Genomic DNA, 20,946 nt, shown 5'->3' on the forward strand with positions numbered 1-20,946 from the left:
TGAACTACAGTTCCCGTCGTCCCTTGCCGGTGGGAGGGCGGTGCCCTACGGTGGCCGGCGCGGCGGCGGTCGCGTGACGGCCCGGCCGGGCGCTGCTCGCCAAGATGGCGGACGAGGAGGGCGAAGCGCGGCCGCGCTCGGCGGCGCCGCCCCGGGACGGCGGCGGGGAGGGGGCCCCGGCGGGCCCCGGCGGGCCCCGCGTCGTCCGCATCGTCAAGTCGGAGTCCGGCTACGGCTTCAACGTGCGCGGTCAAGTGAGCGAAGGCGGGCAGCTGCGGAGCATCAACGGCGAGCTGTACGCCCCGCTGCAGCATGTCAGCGCCGTGCTGGGCGGCGGGGCGGCCGACCGCGCCGGGGTGCGCAAGGGGGACCGCATCCTGGAGGTGTGAGTACGGGGGGGCCGCGCCCCGCCCGGCCCCGGGGGTGCGCGCCCGCTGCCGCCCCCTCCGCTGCGGGAGGGCCGGGCTGGGGGGGGAGCCTGGGGAGGGCTCTGAGGGGGCTGAGCTGGGGAGGGGGGGGCTGAGCCTCGCTGCGGGCTTGGAGGGGGCTGTATGGGAGCTGTAATGGGGAGCTAGGCTGGGGGCCCCTGGGGGGGCGTTATGGGGGTGTCTGCACCTCAGCAGGCGCTGGGGGGGCTGGTTTGTTCCCCTCTCGCCCCTCTCACCAGGGGCTTTTGGGGGGGCTCCTGCGGAGGTTCTGCCCGCAGGCGCTTTGGGGGTCACTAAGGGGGGGCCTGTCCCGGTTGTCTTCCATTGAGGGCTTAGGGAGGCCTTTATAGGGGAGCTGGGCCAGATTCCTCTCATTGGGAGCCTTTAGGGGGTCTGGGGGCTTTGGGGGCCACTTTGGGGGTGGAGGGACACCCCCATGTCTGTTGGGGCAATGCTCATTGTTTAGAGGATCCCCTTCTTTGTGGGGTGTGTGCAGGCAGAGAGGGTCACAGCCCCTCTCTTGGAGGGTGAATCTGGGGTCCCCGTCACCACTTTGTCCCTGGAAGAGTTTCCCCACACCTTTGTTTTTGGGGGTATCCCTTGGGTTGCGGATCAGGATGGGATATCGGTAGGAGTCATGTCCATGGATCTGCCTCCCTGTCAGGGAAGGGGGTGGCCATGGCGGGGGGATTTATCTGAGGGGGGGCACACAGAGCTCCTGGAGAAAAGCTGTTCCCAGGAGAGGTCCCTGGTAAGGAGGGGAAGCAGGTTTGGAAATGGGAAAGGAGGGAGCTGGAAGGAAGGGGGGTGAAGAGCAGGGGAAGGGTCTGTGCCTGTCAGGACCCAGTGCTGGGCTGGGGGTGCCCTGGCAGAAGAGGGGTGTGAGGGTGCAAACCCACCCTCAGCCTGTGGTGGGACCCTCCTGGGGCGGGCAGGGAGGTGCTGGCTGGAGCTGGTGGCCTGGCAGCAACGCAGGAGGCAGCGGGGATGGAAACTTGCTCCGGACAGAGCCGGCTGCTTGGGATTAATTCCTCTCAGTCACTGGGACCTCGGGTTGTCCTGGACGGTGAGAATTGTCATGTGAGCCTGGAAACATCTTTCCATGGGAATGCTTTGGCTGTGTTGAAACTCATATTCCCCTCCAAAACCAAAACCCTTCAACTTTGAGCTGTGTTTGTGGACTGACACTGGTTAAATCCCCTCCCGTGGCCTCAGTCTGCTGAGGTGTGTTTTCCCCAGCGTGTTCCCCTTCGTCCTGTGGTTCTTGGGGCTGGCTCTGCCTGTGCCAAGCTGCGGATGCCTCCTGATCCCTACATGGTTGTACTTCATGCTGAGTTGGTTAAGTTCAATTACTTATTAATTACAGGGATTTCATAGCAGCAGGAATGCTTTGCTGCCAGTCTTTGCAGGCTGCAGTGTGTGAAGGACAACAGCATGTGTTTGGGCCCAGCAGAGAGGATCTGTTCTGGTTAGCCTGTGGCTAGAGCTGGTCATGCCCTGTCGGGGTCGATGCTGGGATGGGGCTCTCCAAATGCTTCAGGCTTCGGTCTCTCTGTGCAGAAGAACCGTTCAGGGGGTGAGTTCTGCGCCTGGAGGATCTACTTGAGAGAACAGTGGTTATTGACCAAGGGAAGGCACTTGATATGTGCTGCAAGGTGGTGAGCTGGAGTTCTCCCTCGTGCCCGCTGTGGGGAAACACTTGCAATGCTGGGTTTGAACTCAGAGGTAGGTTTTGAGGCTGGTGCTGGAGTCAGGTTTGGTTGCTGGTGTCCCGGCTGAGCCTTGCCTTTAGTCTGTGGCCAGACCTGGTGTTTGAAAGAGTTAAGAGCTGCGGATAGTGCTGGTTAATGATGGGCACGAGGGGTGTTTGCTCTCTGGCCCCCTGGCTTCCCCCTCTGCAGGGCCGGAAGGATGGGGGATTTCCTCTTGCTTTATCTGCCGCTTCTCATCTCCTGGGAGAAGTTGCTTTTCATTTGCCCGCGTCTCTTGTCGTGCTGCCAGGTTGGCTCCGGCCCATTCCCGATGCCAGCCGTGGCTTTGGTTAACCTGGCTGCGTGAACGGGGCTGAGGACCGTCGCACGGTGCAGCCACGCTTGGGCGTGTGAAGGCCCCGTGTCTGCCACGAGCGCGCTCCTCCTGCCCGGCTCCACTGAAATCCTGACAGTGAATCTCGGCGCGGTTGGGAGCTGGGAGCCGAAAACAATCAAACACGATCCAAAAATAGCCGCGATTTCCCTTCCTCTCACCCTGCGCACAATGGTGGGGGCGGCCCGGCCGCCGCTGCCCCGGCGCAGCCGTCCCGGTGCTGCTCCATCCGTGCCCGGTTCGCTGCTCCCGGGCTGCGGGTCTGGAGCCCGGTGCTGGGGCTCCGGGGGGAGCTGGTGCCTGCTCAGCACCTCTGCAGCCCTCGTGCCGTGTCGCCGTGCTGGTGGTGAATGCAGTTGGGTGCGCTCTGGGTTTCCAAGCGGGATCTTGGTTCCACCTCCCGCAGCTCCCAGGGGGCTGGCCTGGGAGAGAGGTTCTTGGAGCAAGAGCCTGAGAGACAAGATTGTTCCACTGCATGGCCTTGATGGAACTACTGGGGCTGCTGCTGCAGAGTGACAGCGTGTTTGGCACATGGGGATGTGTCCATGGGGTCTCTCGTCCCACGTCTCTTCCCTACCTCGCTTTGGATGTGTGTGGTGCTGCAGGACACGGACACCTCTGGCCGCAGTAATGGGAGTGTGGTTTTCCTCTGCACAACCCACCTCCCGGTCCTCATCCCAACCCAGAGGATGCCTCACGTGTGGTCTGAAGGATTTATTTAGTCCCGTGCCTGCCACAAAGTCCCTTCTTGCCACCCTTCGCTGCGTCGTGCTCCCATCCCTCGCACCCAGCTCAGGCCTCTTGCCTCCGCAGGCTGGTTCTGCAGCACAGCTGTGGTGTGCCCTCTAATCTTCTTAGCTCGTAGTGTGTTTGTGGGTGTTGAGGGCATTGGAGACACACAATGAAAGCTAATTTCCTTCTTGATTATCACCCTGAATGACAATCATAACTAATCTTGACAGGGAAGAAAAGCTTCCTCGCGTTTGCCCTGTTGGGCTCAGGAACAAGAGGGATACGGGAGGGATGGATTCAGCATCGCTGCTCCCATCCCAGTGGGTTGTGGGCTCAGGGGCAGCCCGGGGGTTGCTCTCCATCACTTGTGAACCAGAGAAATGTGTGAAGTGGTGGCGGCACCCGCTGCTTCCAGGGAAGGGTTGTACCCCTCACACAGCTCCTGCTGGAATAACCCCCCGGGAGGCGGCTTCTCCCTGCCCCTGGTGGGGAGCAGCCGGTAAAAGGCATTTCCCTTGGGAGATTAAACTCTTTATCTCGTCTTGGTCTAAAGTCTTGGTTTTTGTACTGACTTGCGACAGAAATAGCTGGTTCTGCTTTGGAAAAGCCTGGAAGGATCCACCTAATAACCAGCTGATCACCAGGTCTTTCCTCCTCCCACCTCTTAACCACACTGTCTTCCCGGTGGCATTCCCGAATTCTCCCCAGCCTTTCCCAGCTCTGTCCTTTGCTTCCCTGTGCACGTTTTCAGAGCATTACCGTGGGTCAGCATCTCCCCCCGTTATGAACAAGGCTGCTCAACCGCCCCGTTAAGGCTCTGGATTAGAACTGGGAGGAATTGGGGTCTCCTGATGGCACCTCTGAGCCGGTGCTCGCTGTGCTCGAGCGAAACGCTGCGGCTCTGTCGGCTCTTTCGTGCAAGATACCAGCAGTGGGTAAATGAAGAACCTTCGTGCTCTGGGTTTTGCATTAAGCCCACAATTAGATAAAGGCAGGAGCCTTTTTATCTGCCCCGGTTTAACTTCTGCAGCGTGTTTCAATGGAATTCTGTGTGTGCCGAGGAACGGGCGCGGTGGCTGAAGCTGGAGGAGTTTAAACCCGTTTCTGTGGTCTCTGCTCCTGCTTTGGTCGGCTCAAGGCAACGAAGCAAACAGGCCTGTAGGAAATGGTCAGGTGGCTCCTGATGGGGATGTGCTGGACGTTGGTGCCTCGTGTGTTGGGGTGGCTCTTTTTGTACCCCCCATTTCCCTTCCTTATCCACCAGTCTGAGGAAGCAGCGACAGTGAAGTACAAGGGGGAGAGATTCCTTTTGCTGGGATTCAAACCTGTGTCTGCAAAATGCCAGCTCCAGACCAAAATGTCATGGAGAGGCGTCATGGACACCCACACTGCAGGACTGGGATGAGCTGGAGCCCGGCACCCTGCGGGCTCTTCCCTGACACCTCTGGAGCAGCGTCTCATGCCAGTGGTTTGCAGCGTGTGGTCTGCAGTGTCCTCGGGGGCTCACTGATGTTCCTCAGAGCTCTGTGGGAAACCAGAACTGCTGTCACAGGCTGGAACTTGGTTGTCAGCAGCTTGAACTGAGCCGGAGGAGAACCTGGGTCTGCAAAAGGAATGGGTGAAAGTCATTGCTTGGATGGTGGTCAGAAGGTTATGCATCGAGTCCCTCTTCGTGCTGGTACCAGGGCTTGCTCTGGCCATCGCTGGCCTTCTCAGGGTGGCTTTGCTGATAGCTCAGGGCAGGAAAACCCAAAGAGACCTTGACCTAGATCATGTCTCCTATTGCTGGTGTAGAAGCTGATTGCAGTTAACTGCTCCTGAGTTTCCAGGGTGGATTTGATAAAGATTTGGTTTCTGAAGTGTCTGAAATACTGTTCAGGACTAACAGCTTTCCACCTACCAGGTCAGCACTTGGTTGCTCCTCAGTAGTATTTAGGTTTTCACCTTGGGAACTGTTACCAAGCTTTGTCTTCTTTCAGAGGTGATCATTGATGGGGCAGGTGAGCAGCTCTCTTGCTGTTTGCCAGAGCCACGCATGTAAAAATGCACCTTAATACTCCCCAAAAATGTTCCAAGAGGCTTCTGTGCAAATGGGGATGGAGGATGGAGCCCTTCCTCTGGCAGAGAACCTGGAGAGGTTGCTGGAGCTGCACTGCTGTCTTCCTGGGGTTCTTTAACCTGGAATGGTACTGAGCAGCGTGTGGATAGGTTGCTGTTAAGGAGGAAGGCTGCTTCCCTGCCTGGGGTGATGAGAGATGGGGAGATGCTGCCGTGGCTGTGGCTGGACAGCCCTGGCAGGGTTTGGGTTGAGGAAGGTTTGTGCCCACAGCTACCAGGCTTCGGGGCTGCCCTTGGTGCTGGGTCTCTCCCTCTTTTGCTGGTCCTGCCTTGGCAGCAGACTGGGCTCCAACCTGTGCTTTGCCTGGTGGCCCCCGGTAGCATGGGATGGCTGGAGGAGTTTGTCTGCTCAAAAGCAAAGCCTCCACCATGACTTGAGTAGTTTCTGGGGTGTTTTTCCTCGGACGGTTTGTCGGCTGGGTGCGTGCTTTGAACCAAGCACAAAGACAGGCCGTGGTCTTCATCTCCAGGAAGCTTATTGCAGGCTTTCGTGCAGTAAATTTCCTTGTCATCTCTTGACAGACAGAGAGTTGGGAGATTTTAAGAAGTCTTTGCAGAAAATGAGTCATTCGGTGCACAAATTGGAGAAGTGAAATGTTCTTCCCTGTGTCTTGGGGATGTTGCTCATTAGCGTTGGCATGATGGGGAATTTTGCTGTGTGGAGCACGTGCTTCATCCTGGGGGTGTCCTGGTGTTTGCCAGCAGTCCCTGTCCCTGCTGAGAGCACTCCATAGTGTCCAGGGCTTCAAACACAGACAGTGGATGAGACGTTCTCTGCACCGCGCTGGAGGAGGCAGCAGGTCTGGGGGAGTCTTGGAAACTCATCTCAAAGAGGCTTTTAACCTCATCGTGCTGAGCAGCCTCCAGGCTCCTCTGCCCCCAGCAGGGTCTTTTGGAGCTTTTCCTGCAGGAACCTTCCTGCGGGCAGCTCACATCCCAGCGAGGCCAAGAGGAAGCCAAGTGCAGGGGAAGGTGATGGAACTTCGTGCTCCTGGTGTAACCTTCTCCATGTTAGATGATGGGCAGCCAAGAGAAGGGATCTTGAAGCTGCTCTTCAAGGCCTTGCTGGGGGCTGCATGTGCCTGGCTGTGGTCTCCATCCTGCAGCAGTTTGCAGAGTTCTCCTCTGTTTCCTGTTCTACACAGAAGACATCTGGGTGCTGTCTGTGGGACCTTCTTCATGGAGGGAAGGATTCATTGGACCTGGTCATCTGCTGCTGTTGTATCTGAGCATCCTTTCTGTGAGGTACGGAGGGGCCCAGCCCTTGGTCAGCTCAGCAGCGCTCTCCTGGGACCATGTGTATCCCCTGGAAGGGTGAAGGTGACAGCTGGATCTTTTCCCCAACTCCACATGGAGGCAGAAGCTTGAGGAGCAACGTACCCAAGTGTCCTGTTGTCTTGGGGAGGGTGATTTGGCTCTCGGATCCCTCAGGTCCGCACAAGCAGCGCTCCCCTCGCCTCGCCCGCTGCTCCCGGCTCCTGTGGCAGATGATTCCCTGTTCCCTTTCCTTGTGGGATATGATTCCATCTGAGTTGCTATAGTGACCTTACTGCAAAGGTGCGAGTGCTCCGGCCCCATGCACGTGCAGAGCGGAGGGGCCATGGGGCTGCTGTGGCAGCAGCAGCATCTCCAGCTGGAGCGGTGGTGGGCCGGAATGGGTGTCACTGGGGGGTTGTGAATGAAATGGTGCATTGCAGTCTTATTGTTGGGAGCCTGAGGTGTTGGCCTTGTCCCCTCGCAGGGTTTGTGTCAGCGGGTGGCAGCAGGAGGCACCAGGGCCTGAGGAAGAGGAGGAAGCTGGCAGCGCGGTTGTTCTCGGTCTGCTGGCAGAAGGGAAACTGCAGTGTCTGAGGTCTTCACTGGTGGGAAGTTCAGCTGAGGAGCTCGTTCCAGTCTGGGTAACGAAAACCCAGCCTTGACTTCTGCAGGCAGGGCAGCACGTCCTGCAGTGGGGGTCACCCAGAGCCTGGGCTCTGCCTGTCGCTGCCTGGAGATGGGCCCAAGGCCGAGCGTGGGACGGTGACTGACCTCGCCTGCCTTCGTCCTTCCCTCTTGCGGCAGGGCTGGCACACACGGAGGCGACTTGGCCACTGCCCTCCTGGTGTGGGCAAAGCCCTGAGGGTTTGAACTTGATTCAGAGCAGTTTGCCTACAAGTGGGGTGAATGTGTATCTCCTGCGTGCTGTGTCCTGGTGGATGGGAGCGCCAGCTCCCGAAATCACTTCGTTTTGCTCTCGGAGCCTCTTTGCCTGCTTTCTCATCCTCATTCACCTGGAATCTTCAATTTGGGTTTAGGGAAATCGCCGTTGGCTTCAGAGCTGTGGAGGATCAGGGGGTGGCTTTGCCCTGGCAGGGCAGGAGGTGTTTCTACAGTGTTTTCTGCCTCAGCTCCCTGCTCCCCTTGCGTTTGCCTTCAGCTGAGGAAGGGTCTTGCTTTCCTGCTTCCTCCACTGAGGAATGGTAAAAACTGCAGAACTTGTTTTAAATAGCCAAGGATGATTGTGAACATGTCAAAGAAGCGTGAGCCGTGTCTGTAGGCATCAGGCAGAAATCAGCAGTAGGGAAAAGCAGTGAAGTTCAGACCAGAGCGAAAGTGGAGCCGTTGAGGCTGGAGGCATCTTCTTGGGAAGCAGCTCTGAGGATCTCTGGGCTGGTCCTGGCTGGTTGGAAGGCTCTGCCATCACCTCGGCCTTGCTTATGGCTTCTCTTCTTTCCCTCTCACAGGAACGGGGTGAACGTCGAAGGAGCCACACACAAGCAAGTGGTGGACCTGATCCGCGCGGGCGAGAAGGAGTTAATCCTGACGGTGCTGTCGGTGCCTCCCCACGAGGCGGATAACCTGGATCCCAGCGACGACTCCTTGGGGCAGTCCTTCTATGACTACACGGAGAAACAGGCCGTGCCCATCTCCATCCCCACGTACAAGCACGTGGAGCAGAACGGCGAGAAGTTTGTGGTCAGTATGGGCTCGGGTGGAGTGTCCTGGAGCTGGGATGCGTCAGGTCCGTGCTGGGAGGGACAGTTGGTGGCAGTGCTCTGTTTGCCTTCAGGATGGAGGCACTTCCATGTACGCTGCCTGCTGGTGACACTGTTTGGTTGGGGCTTGCCCGCCCTCACTCACAGCTGCAAAGGAGTAACCAAGCAGAGCGTTGGCTGGTGCTGAGAGGCTTTTCATTAACGTGTCTGGTGTAGCCTCATCTCCCGTGAAGTTTACGTAGGAAGTTGTTATTGTGTGCGTATAAGCTTTTGTATTTGTGTCTCCTCTTTTACACCGAGTGTGAAGGACATCTGTGGTAGATGTACAAGCAAAGGGAACAGATGTCCTGAAGCACAGCTTCCCGTCTTCACAGCACTTTTCCCTTTAGGGAATGGTGGGGGAAATAGCTGTGAAAAGTCGTTTTCCTTTGGGTTCCCTGCCTCTTCTGCTGGGGAGGCTGGCAGTCGTTTTCCTAGCTAATGGAGCTGTCAGCATGGACCTGGCACGGGTACATCCTTGAGGCTTGAGGTTGGTTCTGGCTCTTTGGGAATGGCTGTGGCTGGAGAGGGACCCAACGCAGGTTGGGCAGAGACACTCACCTGCAGAACTCTGTGTTCGTGCAGCATGTGGGGTGTATTTAACCCCTCAGTCCACCTGGCCTTGCTCGGCTCCTTGCTCAGCCTGGCTGTGTGGTGTCACCAGCACCAGGAGCGTGGTGAGGGGCAGCAGAGCCCCAGCTGGCCCCAAGCTTCAGCCAGCGACTGGCAGAGCCAGGAGGCTGCCACAAGAGCAGTATTATCCTGCAGATAGCTGCTTGTTGTTAGGAGCACAGCCCACCCCACGGCCACACCAGGTTTTCCCTCTGCTGGGTGTGCTGCCTTTGTTTTTGCAGAGCCAGGGAGCTGCGTGTCCCTCAATGGGGTGGACAGTGAGGTGAAGGGACTTGGAACAAGACAACGAGTGGAAAGCTCCTCTCCTCCCTGCAGGTGTACAACGTTTACATGGCGGGCCGGCAGCTCTGCTCCAAGCGGTACCGGGAATTCGCCATCCTGCACCAGAACCTGAAACGGGAGTTTGCCAACTTCACCTTCCCGCGCCTGCCGGGGAAGTGGCCGTTCTCCCTGTCGGAGCAGCAGCTGGATGCCCGGCGGCGAGGGCTGGAGGAATACCTGGAGAAAGGTACTGAGCTGGGAGACAAACCCTCAGGGGGATCTGCCACCGGAATCCAGATCTTCACGGACACTTGTTCACCTGGGAGGGAAAGAAGCTCATTTGTAGCTGGAGTGGATTTTATGGATGAAGTGGTGAGAGGGAGCTCAGACTTGCCACGGCGTAACGGTGCCTGTGCAGTGCCCCTCCACCAACAGCACACAGCATTCTGTTCTGAGAAGGCTTTTTGGGCTGGAGATGCCAGCCTTGTTTCACTCCGTTGTTGTTTCCATGTCACCTTTGGGCCAGTGCTGGGAGGGGAGGGTCCCCCATCCCCATGGCTCCCCACTGACCTGTGCTCTCTGTCCTGCAGTGTGTTCCATACGTGTCATTGGGGAGAGCGACATCATGCAGGAGTTCCTGTCGGAGTCGGACGAGGTAGGGATGGAGGCACCGAAGCTCTGCCTTCACCATCTCTGTTACAGAGGCTGGGAGCACTTAGGGAGGCTGGATCAAAGAGCAGAGACATTCCCTGCCAAAGCCTCACTTGGTTGAGTAGAAAACCATGGCAGAAACATCAAGGCTGCAGTTTGCTGGCTGTGAGAAGCCTTTTCTCCATAGCAGCAAGGAGCAGCTTTGCTGCTGCTCCCGGAGGTGTGCATGGAGCAGAGGCAGCCCCGTTGTCTCTGTGCGTGCCCTGGCTCCTTTCAAGGGGAGACCCTGCAAAACCAACCCGTATTTGGTGGCTTCTCTGCTGGTTTCGTGCCAGTGGCAGCCCGGGGAGCTTTGTGTTCAGGAGCTGTTGGCATTCCTCAGCCTTTGGCCAGAAGCAACAGGCGCTCTGAGCACAGTCTGCGTGACTTGCTCCTCCTGAGAGGGGACCTGCAGGCAGCAGCAGTGGTTGCTGTTTGCCCTTCAGCTGTTGTTCTCTTCCCAACCTTTCCGGAGTGCGTGGAGCTGCCATGTCCCATGCATGGAAAACCCAAGCCCATCATGGTCTGGAGCAGTTTGCTCAGCTTCCTGGTCGGAGCCGAGCTCACCTCTTCCTTCTGTCACAATTCCTCTGGTGCAGGCTGGAATGGGATTCCAGCAGAGAGCTGGGATTTTGATGAGCCAGTGCGAGGCAGTCAGTGGTCTGCAGAGCTCAGGGTGTGTGATGCTGGTTTCTCCCTCCCTCAGAACTACAACGGTGTCTCGGATGTGGAGCTCCGGGTGGCGTTACCAGACATCACAACCGTGACAGTACGAGTGAAGAAGAACAGCACGACAGACCAGGTGTACCAGGTGAGCTCCTTGTTCGCCTTGACTGGAAGACTCAGCCATGAACTGGGAACCCGCCTGCTCCTCTCCAGTGCCACTGGGCACAAGCCACGCTGCGTCGCTGTACAGGGAGGATGGAGACAGTGGAAAACTCTCACCTCAGGCCGTGCTGAAGCAGCGTGCCCGCTGGCAGCTCGGCTGCAAGGGCAGAGCCATCGCTGAGTTCATTTTCACTGGTAGTATCTCAGAGCTGGCGGGTGGCTCTGAGCACTGGCTGAGTGTGTCAGCGCTGCAGTGGGGTCCCAGAGCTGGCAGCAGCCAACACGTGGGTCTCTGTGGCAGGGCAGCAAGTTGGATATTAAGGGTAGTGCCAAGTTATGGGTTTGCAAGTGGCCAGAGGCCCACTTTAGGTGGAAAACTAAGGAGAACTGACTTCAGCCAGCACTGCGCTAATGCCTTGGGTTAGGGAATACTTGGGAATAACCTGTATGAAGCTGACTTTGCCCTGAGAGCGGGCTCCTCTTTTGCTCACCCCGTTTCCTGTCCCTTTGCTCTGCAGGCTGTGGCTGCCAAGGTTGGGATGGACAGTATTACTGCAAACTACTTCGCCTTGTTTGAAGTGATCAATCACTCCTTCGGTGAGTCTCCTAATCCCCTCGGTGCTGATGAGCCACTGAGGACAAAGCTCTGCGGTGCCAGCGCTCTGTTAGGTCTTGCCTCTACTCACAAAACAGGAGCCCTGCTCTCAGCTTCTCATCTCTCCTTCCGTGGTTAAATCCTGATAGTATTTGAGGCTTGGCAGTGGGATTCCAGGCGATCATTTTGGCACTTAAGTAATTGCCATCCTTCAGCCCAGCACATGCTGGGGTCTTTTGGCTGCTGTTCAGATTCCTGGCCACAGCAGTCTCTGGTTTCACCCACTTGAGTTCCCTGAAGCTGTAGAGAGGCCAAGATGTCGTGGTCACACCACAAAATGGGTGTAGTGGTTGGTTTGTGTTGAATTCTTTTTTCCCTGTGCTGGGTTTTAAGCCAAGTGTGTTTCTCATTCCCAGCTGGGTAACTTCACTTCTGGGTTGTCATCTCTGTATGCCTCAAACTCATCCTGTTGTTACAGCAAACTATGCCTTGTAGGAAGAGATTTCTAGGGCTGTTCCTCATGCTCACAAGGTTCTGGCTGAAGAGCCAGGGCAATTTTTAGCTCCTTAAAGCCCTCCTCAACTGACTCATCCTGCAGAACAGGCTGGGTTTGCATGCAGAGGCTGACCCCAGGGCTCACCAGGCTCCTGCAAAACCATTGGCATCACAGAGCTGCCTCTGCCACCAGCTCTGTGTCACTCTGTGAGGGTCACAGGGTGCTGGTGTGTCACAGCAGGACACGGGCATGGGGAGAGAAGTCCAAGGCTGGGGGGTCAACATGCCTTGGGGTTGTGGAGGCCAGGCAGGGCTGTGGGGGAGCCTGGAGTGGGAATACCTGGCACAGTCCCTGAGGAAGCTTTTACAGTTCCAGACTCCAGCTGGAGCTGTGAATTCCTCATTCCTGCGAGGGGCAACTCAGGTTCACCTTTGTGGCTTGTACTTTCTGGACACTTGCTGTGAACATCCACATTTATTCCTGTCTGGATGCACTCACTGGAAACCGTCAGCTCCATCTGCAGTAAGATAGTGGCCATATCCCTACCTGGTGAAGGGTGGGTGCACTGGCACTCACCTCTTGTCCATCATAGCTGGGTAATGCAGGTTTGAACACAGCCAGTGTCTGGACAGGGGCTGCAGCTTGGCTGAGCAGGGTTTGTCCAGGCTCTGCCAGGATGGGACCTTCTCCAGTCCCCCACACTGTGAGGCCACTGCATAGGTCCAGGACAACTGTGATGCTCAGGCTTAGGCAGGACCTCCCCGTGCACCAAAGGGATGGAGTTGGGCTGTTGTGCTGATGCTCCAGAGCTGCACTGAGCTCTCAGCAGCCACAGGAGCTCAGCCTCACGCAACAGGGGTGATTGCAGGGGACCAGCAGGGTCCTCCGGGGTCTGCTGCTGTGGAAATAGGTGTTGGGGAAAAGCTGCTTTTGGTCGGGGAGGGTAAGAAAGAGCCTTGGGGCAGAGCTGGGTCCTGATGCTGTGTCGCTGCAGCCACAGCTGGTGCTGGTGACACTGGCAATGCACTTACCTGTCCTGTGCTTTTTCCAGTGCGCAAACTGGCGCCCAACGAATTCCCCCACAAACTGTACGTGCAGAACTACACCTCGGCGGTGCCGGGGACGTGCCTGACCATCCGGAAATGGCTCTTCACCACAGAGGAGGAGGTTCTTCTCAACGACAACGACCTGGCAGTCACCTACTTCTTCCATCAGGTGAGGTGCCCGAGAGCTGTCATTAGATTCGTAGAAATACTTAGGTTGGAAAAGACCATTAAGATCATGGAGTCCACCCATTAACACAGCGTTGCCAAGTCCACTGGTTTTTTACTGGAGTTAAGGCAACACCAGTGCCCAATTCCCAGGGCTACTCCAGGCACCACTATCCTTCTGTGTCCTGGGCACAGAGTGTGACATGGAGGGCCAGTCCTGCTTGGAGGACTTCAAGGAGTAGAAGTCCATGGTTGGGTGACTTGGCAGTGCTGTGGTGAATTTGTGGCCACGCCACAGCTAGCCGGGAGGCAGGACTCTACTGCTCTCATTGGGAGAAGTTGCTTTCTCAGAGCTAAAAGATCCAAAAAGGTCGAAGTTAAAAGGACCACGGGAGGCTGCACTGCCTCAGTTCTCTGTGCTGTCAGTGAACATGAGGAGCCAGATTTCTCCCTGTGCATCCTGAGGAAAGGGGACGTTTCTGCCTGTGATTTCACTTCATGCAGATTCTCTGGGATGAAGTGAGTCCAAGAAGAGCCATGTTCTCCCATTGCCTGTTTAAAGCTAGTCTAGGATGACCAGCTCGGAGGCAGATGTCTGCAAAGTTCAGTAAGATGAATCCTGCTCGGTCTCAGCCACCAAACCCGTTGTCCCAGCGCTGAGCTGAGCCTGTACCAGCCTCTGGTACAAAGTGAAATAAAAATAGTAGTTGTCAAATTCTTGGATCTCCTAGACTGGCTCTTCACTGGCTGGCAGCTTTACAAGCAGCTTTGTGCCAGGGGCAGGAGCCCTTGCTGGGGTGTGCAGCTGAGGAGCGAAAGGAGGTGGCTGTGTACCTGCTCCAGCCTGAAGGAAAAGCCCATTTTTCATGCCAAGGCTCCAGCAGCACAGTGGGTAGAAGCCAGCTCTGGTCTGCTGGAGCCAGCTGGAGTGGAAGGGTTGTACCAGCCTGTCCTTGCCTGTGCCCGAAGGCAAACACAGCATTCCAGGTACCAGCATTTCCAGACCAATCCTCTGGTGCCAGGGGACATTCTTCCAAAGCTCAAGCATCTCTGTGCTCCTCGGGGCAGCCAGAGGCTCGTGGCAGGAGCCAGTGATGCGAAGAACCGCCTCTGTGAGCCTCTCCATCCCGCTGCCTCTCCAGGGACGTTGGTCACCTTCTGGGGCTGTGGATTTGGGTGGCTGTTCAGAGCAGCCTCAGGGCCAGCCAGGGAAAGCAAAGCGGTGTGACTCAGGAAGAGGCCTGTGGTCTGACCTCCCGGGTTTCCTTTCCCTTGTTCTGTTTAGGCTGTTGATGATGTCAAGAAAGGCTACATCAAAGCAGAGGAGAAGTCCTACCAGTTACAAAAGCTGTGTGAGCAGAGAAAGATGGTCATGGTGAGTTATCCTACCTGTCCTGTTTGCTTTCCTTCCCGTTGGCAATGCTGTGTCTGGTAAGGAGGTGCTGGCACAGGATGCCCAGGGAAGCTGTGGCTGCCCCATCCCTGGCAGTGTTCAAGGCCAGGTTGGACACAGGGGCTTGGAGCAACCTGCTCTAGTGGAAGGTGTCCCTGCCCGTGGCAGGGGTTGGAGCTGGAGGAGCTTTAAGGTCCCTTCCCACCCATTCTGTGCACACAGCCTTTCCTGGAAAGCAGTAGCTGGGAGAGCTGGGGCTGTGGGCCCAGCACAGGAGGTGCTGGCAGGGAGCACAGACGGGAATGCCAGGAGAGGGCTGGGACCTGCCTGAGGGTCGGCGGCTGCATGAACCAAACCCACCCCTTGTGCCTGGCGCGTTTGAGCAGCAGCTTGTCCTTGGCAAGATCCCCCATTGACTCGGCTCCAAACAAGGCAGCGATAAAACCTCGTGGGTTGTCTGTGTTGAAGGGTGAGGTGCTGAACACCGTGTGGCAATCCTTCACCTGCAGCCCTTCGGGGGCAGCAATGGAGAAATAAAGCTCCCTTTCTGCTTCAGACTGGCTCTGAGGTGCTGGTGCTGGATAGTCAAGAGAGGGTGGGTCCTGGCCCGCTTGGAACACAAGTTGCTGCCTCTTTGGTGCTTTAGTTTCTTTATTCTTTGCCTGGCAGAATTCCTTCCAGGTGGCAAATCCTGTGTCAGAGCTCACTAACTGGTCAGGGGGGTTCTGCCTGTTATCACTGCCCAGCAAACCCAAGGGCTGCAGTGAGCCTGCCTGGCTTGGGCTGCCCGGAGCTCATCTGCCAGACAAGCTTGGCTCAGAGATCAAACAGCAGAAGAATCTGACTTGTAAATAACTTCCTGGTTGCTCAGGGCTGCTGGTACCAAATGAACTTTCCCTGACTCGGTGCACCCGCCTGTGCTCTCAGAGAGGGATCCCCTTCTCCGGCCTGGCTGGTCTCGGTTGAAGCCCTCCTCAGAGCCTGTCCCTGCTGGGAGACTGGCCTGGGGTGGGCGCTGGAAGGGTCACCTGCAGTGCTGAGCCAAGACAATGAATTATTAACTAACGATAAGGATCAGTAAATAGATGCTTCTTCCTGTGGGTTGTCTCATGGCTCTTTGGTCTCTGCTCATCTCAGTAGCTTTCTCATAACCAGAGAGAGATCTGAATCTTCGGAAAGGGTCTATCCCAGCATATACACACACACTCCCCTTCCTGTGGAGGGGATGCAGCCTCTTTGGGCTGGGGCAAAGCCAGGGATTTCCAAGGTGAGGAGCAGGAGGGTGCAGGGCTCAGGATCTAACGCCTGCTCCTTTCCCTCTGCAGTATTTAAACATGTTACGGACGTGTGAGGGCTACAACGAGATCATCTTCCCCCACTGCTCCTGTGACTCCCGGCGGAAGGGGCACGTCATCACAGCCATCAGCATTAAGCACTTTAAACTCCACGCCTGCACCGAGGAGGGGCAGCTGGAGGTGAGGGTTTGCTGCCACCAGCACCGTGTCCCCGGGGCTCTGGGGCTCAGGTCTGGTGCTGAGCAGCCACTGGAGGGGTCCTGGCAGCGGGTGTGAGAGCAGGGGTTTGGCTGGCTGCTCTCTGGGTGCCAGCGGGTGCTCCCACAGCTGCTTCCTCAGCTCCTGCAAGGCTGTGCGGGGCATCCGCTGCCCCCTCTGCCTTAAACCTCCCCTTCCAGGAGGGCTCTGGCCTCACCTCGCTGTCATCTTCCTTCAGAACCAGGTAATAGCATTCGAATGGGACGAGATGCAGCGGTGGGACACGGACGAGGAGGGAATGGCCTTTTGTTTCGAATACACGCGAGGAGAGAAGAAACCCCGATGGGTTAAAATCTTCACCCCCTATGTGAGTACCCCTGTTCTTTGCAGAGCAGAAGCCCAGAGCCTGCTCGTTCTCCCCCAGGAGCCGCAGGAGCTCCTGTGCTCCAGCCCTGGGGCGGGAGGTGGCGCTGGGGCCGGTGGCCACCAGGAGGAGCCCGAAGTGCGGGGAGCGGGGCCGGGGCTGCTACTGCCCTGAGATGTTCCTGTTTTCCCTTTGCAGTTCAACTACATGCACGAGTGCTTCGAACGGGTTTTCTGCGAGCTGAAGTGGAGGAAGGAGGTAAGAACCCATCACTGCAAGGGAAGGGCTTCACCTTTGACAGGAGGCTTTCGATGAAAGCGTTTCTGTCTGGTCCTTACCAGCAGCTTTACAGGGAGGAATGGGAGCTTGGAGCAGTGCTCCAGGTCTCGGGGGTAGCCGGCTGCTCTCAAAGGCCGGGGCTCTGTAGGTGGAGGGTGTTTGCTGGTGCTGGGAGCCTCATGGAGCTGTGGCTGCCCAGGGTGACAGCTCCCAGGCTGTGGCTCCCAAATGTACATGGCAAAACATCTCCTCCAGAGGGACTCTGCAGGTTGCTGAATTATTCAGGAAGGGTTGTGAGAGCCTCCAGCACAAAGCTGCTGTGAGGAACAGAGAGGATCCGAATCCCAGCCTGAGGTGCCTGCTCAGCCTCCTCCCATCAAAGCTGCTCCCAGAACCCACCACTTTCAGCCTCTACTTTCTTGTTGGCTTCCCACCCCTGTTCTTGTTGCCAGCACGGGCTGCCCCGTCTCCTCCCGGCCCCCCCAGCTCTGCTTTTTCATTTATCCCCGTTTTATTTCTCCCTGTCAAGGTGGAGGAGGAGGCAGCAGACAAGGATAACAGGAACTGCAGTAAAGACAATATGTGCAGCAAGGTAATTGGGCTGAAAGCAAACAGCACCTCTGCTCTCTGAGCCAGTCTGGCCACTCTCTGCAGATGTAGTGATCCTCTTCTCTGCTCCAGCTCCTCTTAGTGTAGATGTGGACAGGACCCAGCTCCTCTTAGTGTCCTCCTTGGAGGGAACCTGCAGGGTAACATACCCGGTGCTGCTTGTCGTGGCAGGGAGATGGCTCTGAGCTTACAGACCTCTCTCCTGACCTGCTCACAGCTCGCCCGTCTGCTGGGCTCTGCCCACCTTTGGGTGACCCAGCACTGGGCTGCGGTAGATGGTGGAGGGGAGGGAAGGGCACAGCGTGGAAGGGACAAACACTTTGGCTCTGTGCTTCTGTTCATGGACCAAGGACTCCATCCTGGGAGCTGCAGGCTGGTGGCTGCAGCTTTGCTCTTGTTCCACAGCGGTGGGGCAAGGACCTTTAGGGACTGGGAGACACTGGTCTCGTCGGCTGTTCTGCAGCACCTTTACTGTAGCTCACACACGTTGTGGTGCCCCGGGGCTCACAGCACCTCCACGGGCTGCCCAAGCACCACCCTGCACCCTGCTCCAGCTTCAGATCGAACTTGGGAAATGGCTGCAGGTTATTTGAGGCATGAGCGAGGAGGCGAGGGTGCATGGTGAGGCTGGAAGCTGCTGCCCCAGCGGTGCTGGTGGGAGCTGGGCTGTGTTGGCCGTCGGAGCGGGCAGAGCCCTGCCTGGCTGAGCAGAAAGCTGCAGCAGACGGTGTGGGAAGCGTCGCCCGCTCCGGAAGGCGCCGCGCAGCGCGGGTGTGGGATCCTCTGCCAAACAGAGCCTGTGGCCACCGCGGGTGAGCCCGCCCGGCCCTGGGGGGGGGGGGGCCTTTGTGTGCAGCCGTGCCCGTGCTCTGTGTCACCCCTGCTCACAGCACGTGTTTGATGTCTCCTCCACAAAGCCTGGGGATGCCGAGAGGGCTTTGCTGGGGCTGCTCTGCAGGAGCAGAGCGCTGCAGTTTGCTTTACAGAGCTCTGCTGCTCCCCAGTGTACTCGGGGTGAGCCCCTGGGCTGTGCTGGGGCTCTGCTGCTCCCCACTGTGCCCCCCCCCCCCCCAGGAAGGGGGATCTGGAACAGGAAACCAGGGGAATTGCTTTTCCTTCCTCCTGAACTCGGTTGTTCCTCCGTGCTCAACCTCCCATCACTTCCCTGCCAGGGAAACAGATTCCTTTCTCCCATTCAGTTTACGCACGTCTGAGCGATTCCTCTCGCTGCAGCTCCTGGAGGTGTCCCCGGGGCTGTGCTCTGGGTCATCAATGCAGCTTCCACCCCCCCAAACCCGCCCTCGGGACATGGGGCAGCCCCCCCAGTGCTGTTTCCTGCCGCTCTTCCCAGGTTCTTTCCAGGTCAGGACTATTTCTGACCCGTCACTTGGTAATTTTCTCTCCCCAGCGTAAAATAAAGAGACCGATGGACTCTGGCAGCTGCGTTACGGGTCTGTTTAGTGCTCTGTGAGCTGCTGACTCGCCTCCCAAGCCGCAGATGCTGCTGATAGCGCCGGGCAAGAGCCTGGCCGAGGCTGAGAAATAACCCCCGGCTCATGGGGAGACCCTCGTGGTCCCCTTGGGGCTGGCGCTGGCTTCCTGCAGGGGACAGGCTCCGGTTGGGGATGTGGGGGTGAAGCCGTGCCATGGGGGGGGGCAGGTACCAGTGACCCCCGGCCTGGCTCCGTCCTCCTTTCGCTTGGCTCCTGCGAGTCGAATCTGGGTTATTCACAGCTTCTGGCCCTTCTCCGGAAGGGGGATGCTCGTGGAGCCGGGAGGGACCGGGGCTTTCTGGGGGGATGCAGCCGAGTCCCAGCGTGGCTCCTGGCCTCCTTCCTGGCCTCCTTCCTGCCCTCCTTTAGTCTCCGGCTCAGGCTGAGCCGCTTTCCTGTGGGGCATCATCTGCCCTTCGCAGCCCATCATGCACCAGGAGGAGCCGGGATCCACTGCTGGAGCTCCCTGACTCCTCGGCTCCGGGGCCTCCCAAGAGGAAGGCCAGTGGAATCATCCCAGCTTGGCCTGGGGGGTGGCTCCCCGGGGCCCCCCTTCCCAAAACCTGCCCCTCATTCGGTGCCACACCAAATCCCCATTGAAGAATGGGTGTCTAAATCCCCTCTGCTCCTCTTAGACTTGCCTTTCCCCAGTGGAGCTCCGGGTGCACTGGGCACAGGGAAGGGCAGATCCTTTCCCCTCCTGCCCCTCGGTGAAGGGCCGGGAGCTCGGGATGTGACAGTGGGGAATTGGAGCCCGGGATGCACCGGGTGAGCTCCTTGCTCCTGGAGCATCACCTCGGTGCTGAGGCCAGGCAGAACCGTGGCCCCCCCTTGCCCCCTCTGCACTGGGTGCCCCATCCTGTCCCCTCCCCACACTCTTAATGTCCTTCTCCTTTTCCTTCTCTTGCAGAACATCTTTCAGATGGTCAGGTCACAGCAGAGGGACGCGGCCACTTAGCCCCCCCCACCCGGACGAACGCAGCCCCCCCCCCATTAACACTTAAAATTCTGTTATTGTATTAAAGCCCTTAAACTAAATATTATTAATAATAATACCATTTGTGAACTTCATGTTTATGGCATTAAGCAACTGGGATAAACGGCAGGATGGACCGAGGAAGGAGGGACAACGTGGATGGCAGCGGAGCCGCCGCGGGCTTCGGGGCCTCGTGTGGACGATGGATTGTGCTGGAGCTGGAACCATGGACACGTGTGTGAACCCCCCCAGAACCAGGACAAACCCCACATGGATCCGGGTCTTTGCCACGCTCCCAGCGGTGGCTGCACCTCTCAAAGGTGTCCTCACACGCGTCCCCCCCACCCAGCGTGGGGCCTGAACACTGACTCCAGAGGACGACTAAAACAGCGGAGGAAAAAGGAAAGAAGCAAAAAGAGAAGGAATGTTACAGGGAAACACCTCTCCCGGCACAAGGACCTCTCCACTGTTACAAGCTCTTGATTTGCTGATTTTCCCCGTGTTTTCGGTTGGGTTCTGGGTGTTTTCATGTGGACTCGGGGAGCACAGCGGCGTTCCTGGGATGGGCTCCTGGGGCCGGAGCCGGGTGATGGGCTCAGGCTCCTCCATGTGCCAGCGGCTGCGGAGGGGGAATGAGGTCGGAAAGCGGCTTCCCTGCTGCGTGTGCTGAGGAGCATCCCGGGGTTGGGGGCAGGAGCTGCTGGTCCTGCAAGAGCTAAACGTGGCCGTGGGGCAGCAGGGCTGGGGAGCACCAGCATCAGCACCATCATTATCATCATCCTGCTGGGCATAGGTAGAGGCCGAGGTTCATCTGCCCCTCACCGGGATGGGAGAAGCTGGATGCAGCCGCCGGAGGGGCCTTTGGCTGCGTGACCCTGGCCCCGTTCCCTGCCTTGATCCCATCCCATCCCTGTGCTGCTGCTATTCCCAACCTCCGTGTGTGGATCCTGGTCACTGGGGCGGGATCCTCCGCGTTCCTCAGCCTTTGGGCAGCTTCTGCAGCCGGGAACGGGGCTTCCTCAGCCAGCTCCAGTGTAACTGGATTTACCTTGGGAAGCCTTTGGGACGGGTGTGCGGACCCCAGAGCCCCCACACCGGGGCCCATCGGTGCCACAACAGCGTCGGGTCTCAGCAATAATCCCACCCGTGACTCTGTCCAAGTCAGAGCCGGTTCAATGTGTGTCCTCTGTGTGTGTTGTCCCCCCCCCGGCCCTGATCCCGCTGCCATCCACATCCTCTTTAATTTAT

The 20,946-nt window shown here is 57.8% G+C and overlaps 1 protein-coding gene across 3 annotated transcripts; it reads left to right on the plus strand.

The window, feature by feature from the left end:
* The first annotated feature begins 39 nt into the window (after positions 1-39).
* Positions 40-20,311, plus strand: SNX27 (sorting nexin 27). 3 transcript variants are annotated; one of them, XM_030473955.1, is made up of 13 exons: positions 40-385; positions 8,087-8,318; positions 9,326-9,518; positions 9,862-9,926; positions 10,668-10,772; positions 11,308-11,386; positions 12,932-13,095; positions 14,377-14,466; positions 15,810-15,959; positions 16,216-16,344; positions 16,540-16,599; positions 17,150-17,212; positions 19,633-20,311. In XM_030473955.1, the coding sequence occupies exons 1-13, from the start codon at positions 105-107 to the stop codon at positions 19,678-19,680; spliced, it is 1,659 nt and encodes a 552-aa protein (XP_030329815.1). In that variant the 5' UTR covers positions 40-104; the 3' UTR covers positions 19,681-20,311. The 3 variants fall into 3 exon arrangements, with proteins under 3 accessions (XP_030329815.1, XP_030329816.1, XP_030329817.1); XM_030473956.1 differs by lacking the exon at positions 17,150-17,212; XM_030473957.1 differs by lacking the exon at positions 15,810-15,959 and having other exon boundaries at positions 95-385.
* Positions 20,312-20,946: the final 635 nt, after the last annotated feature.

This window comes from Strigops habroptila, chromosome 22 (genome assembly GCF_004027225.2).
Source record: "Strigops habroptila isolate Jane chromosome 22, bStrHab1.2.pri, whole genome shotgun sequence".
In the NCBI taxonomy this organism is placed as follows: domain Eukaryota; kingdom Metazoa; phylum Chordata; class Aves; order Psittaciformes; family Psittacidae; genus Strigops; species Strigops habroptila.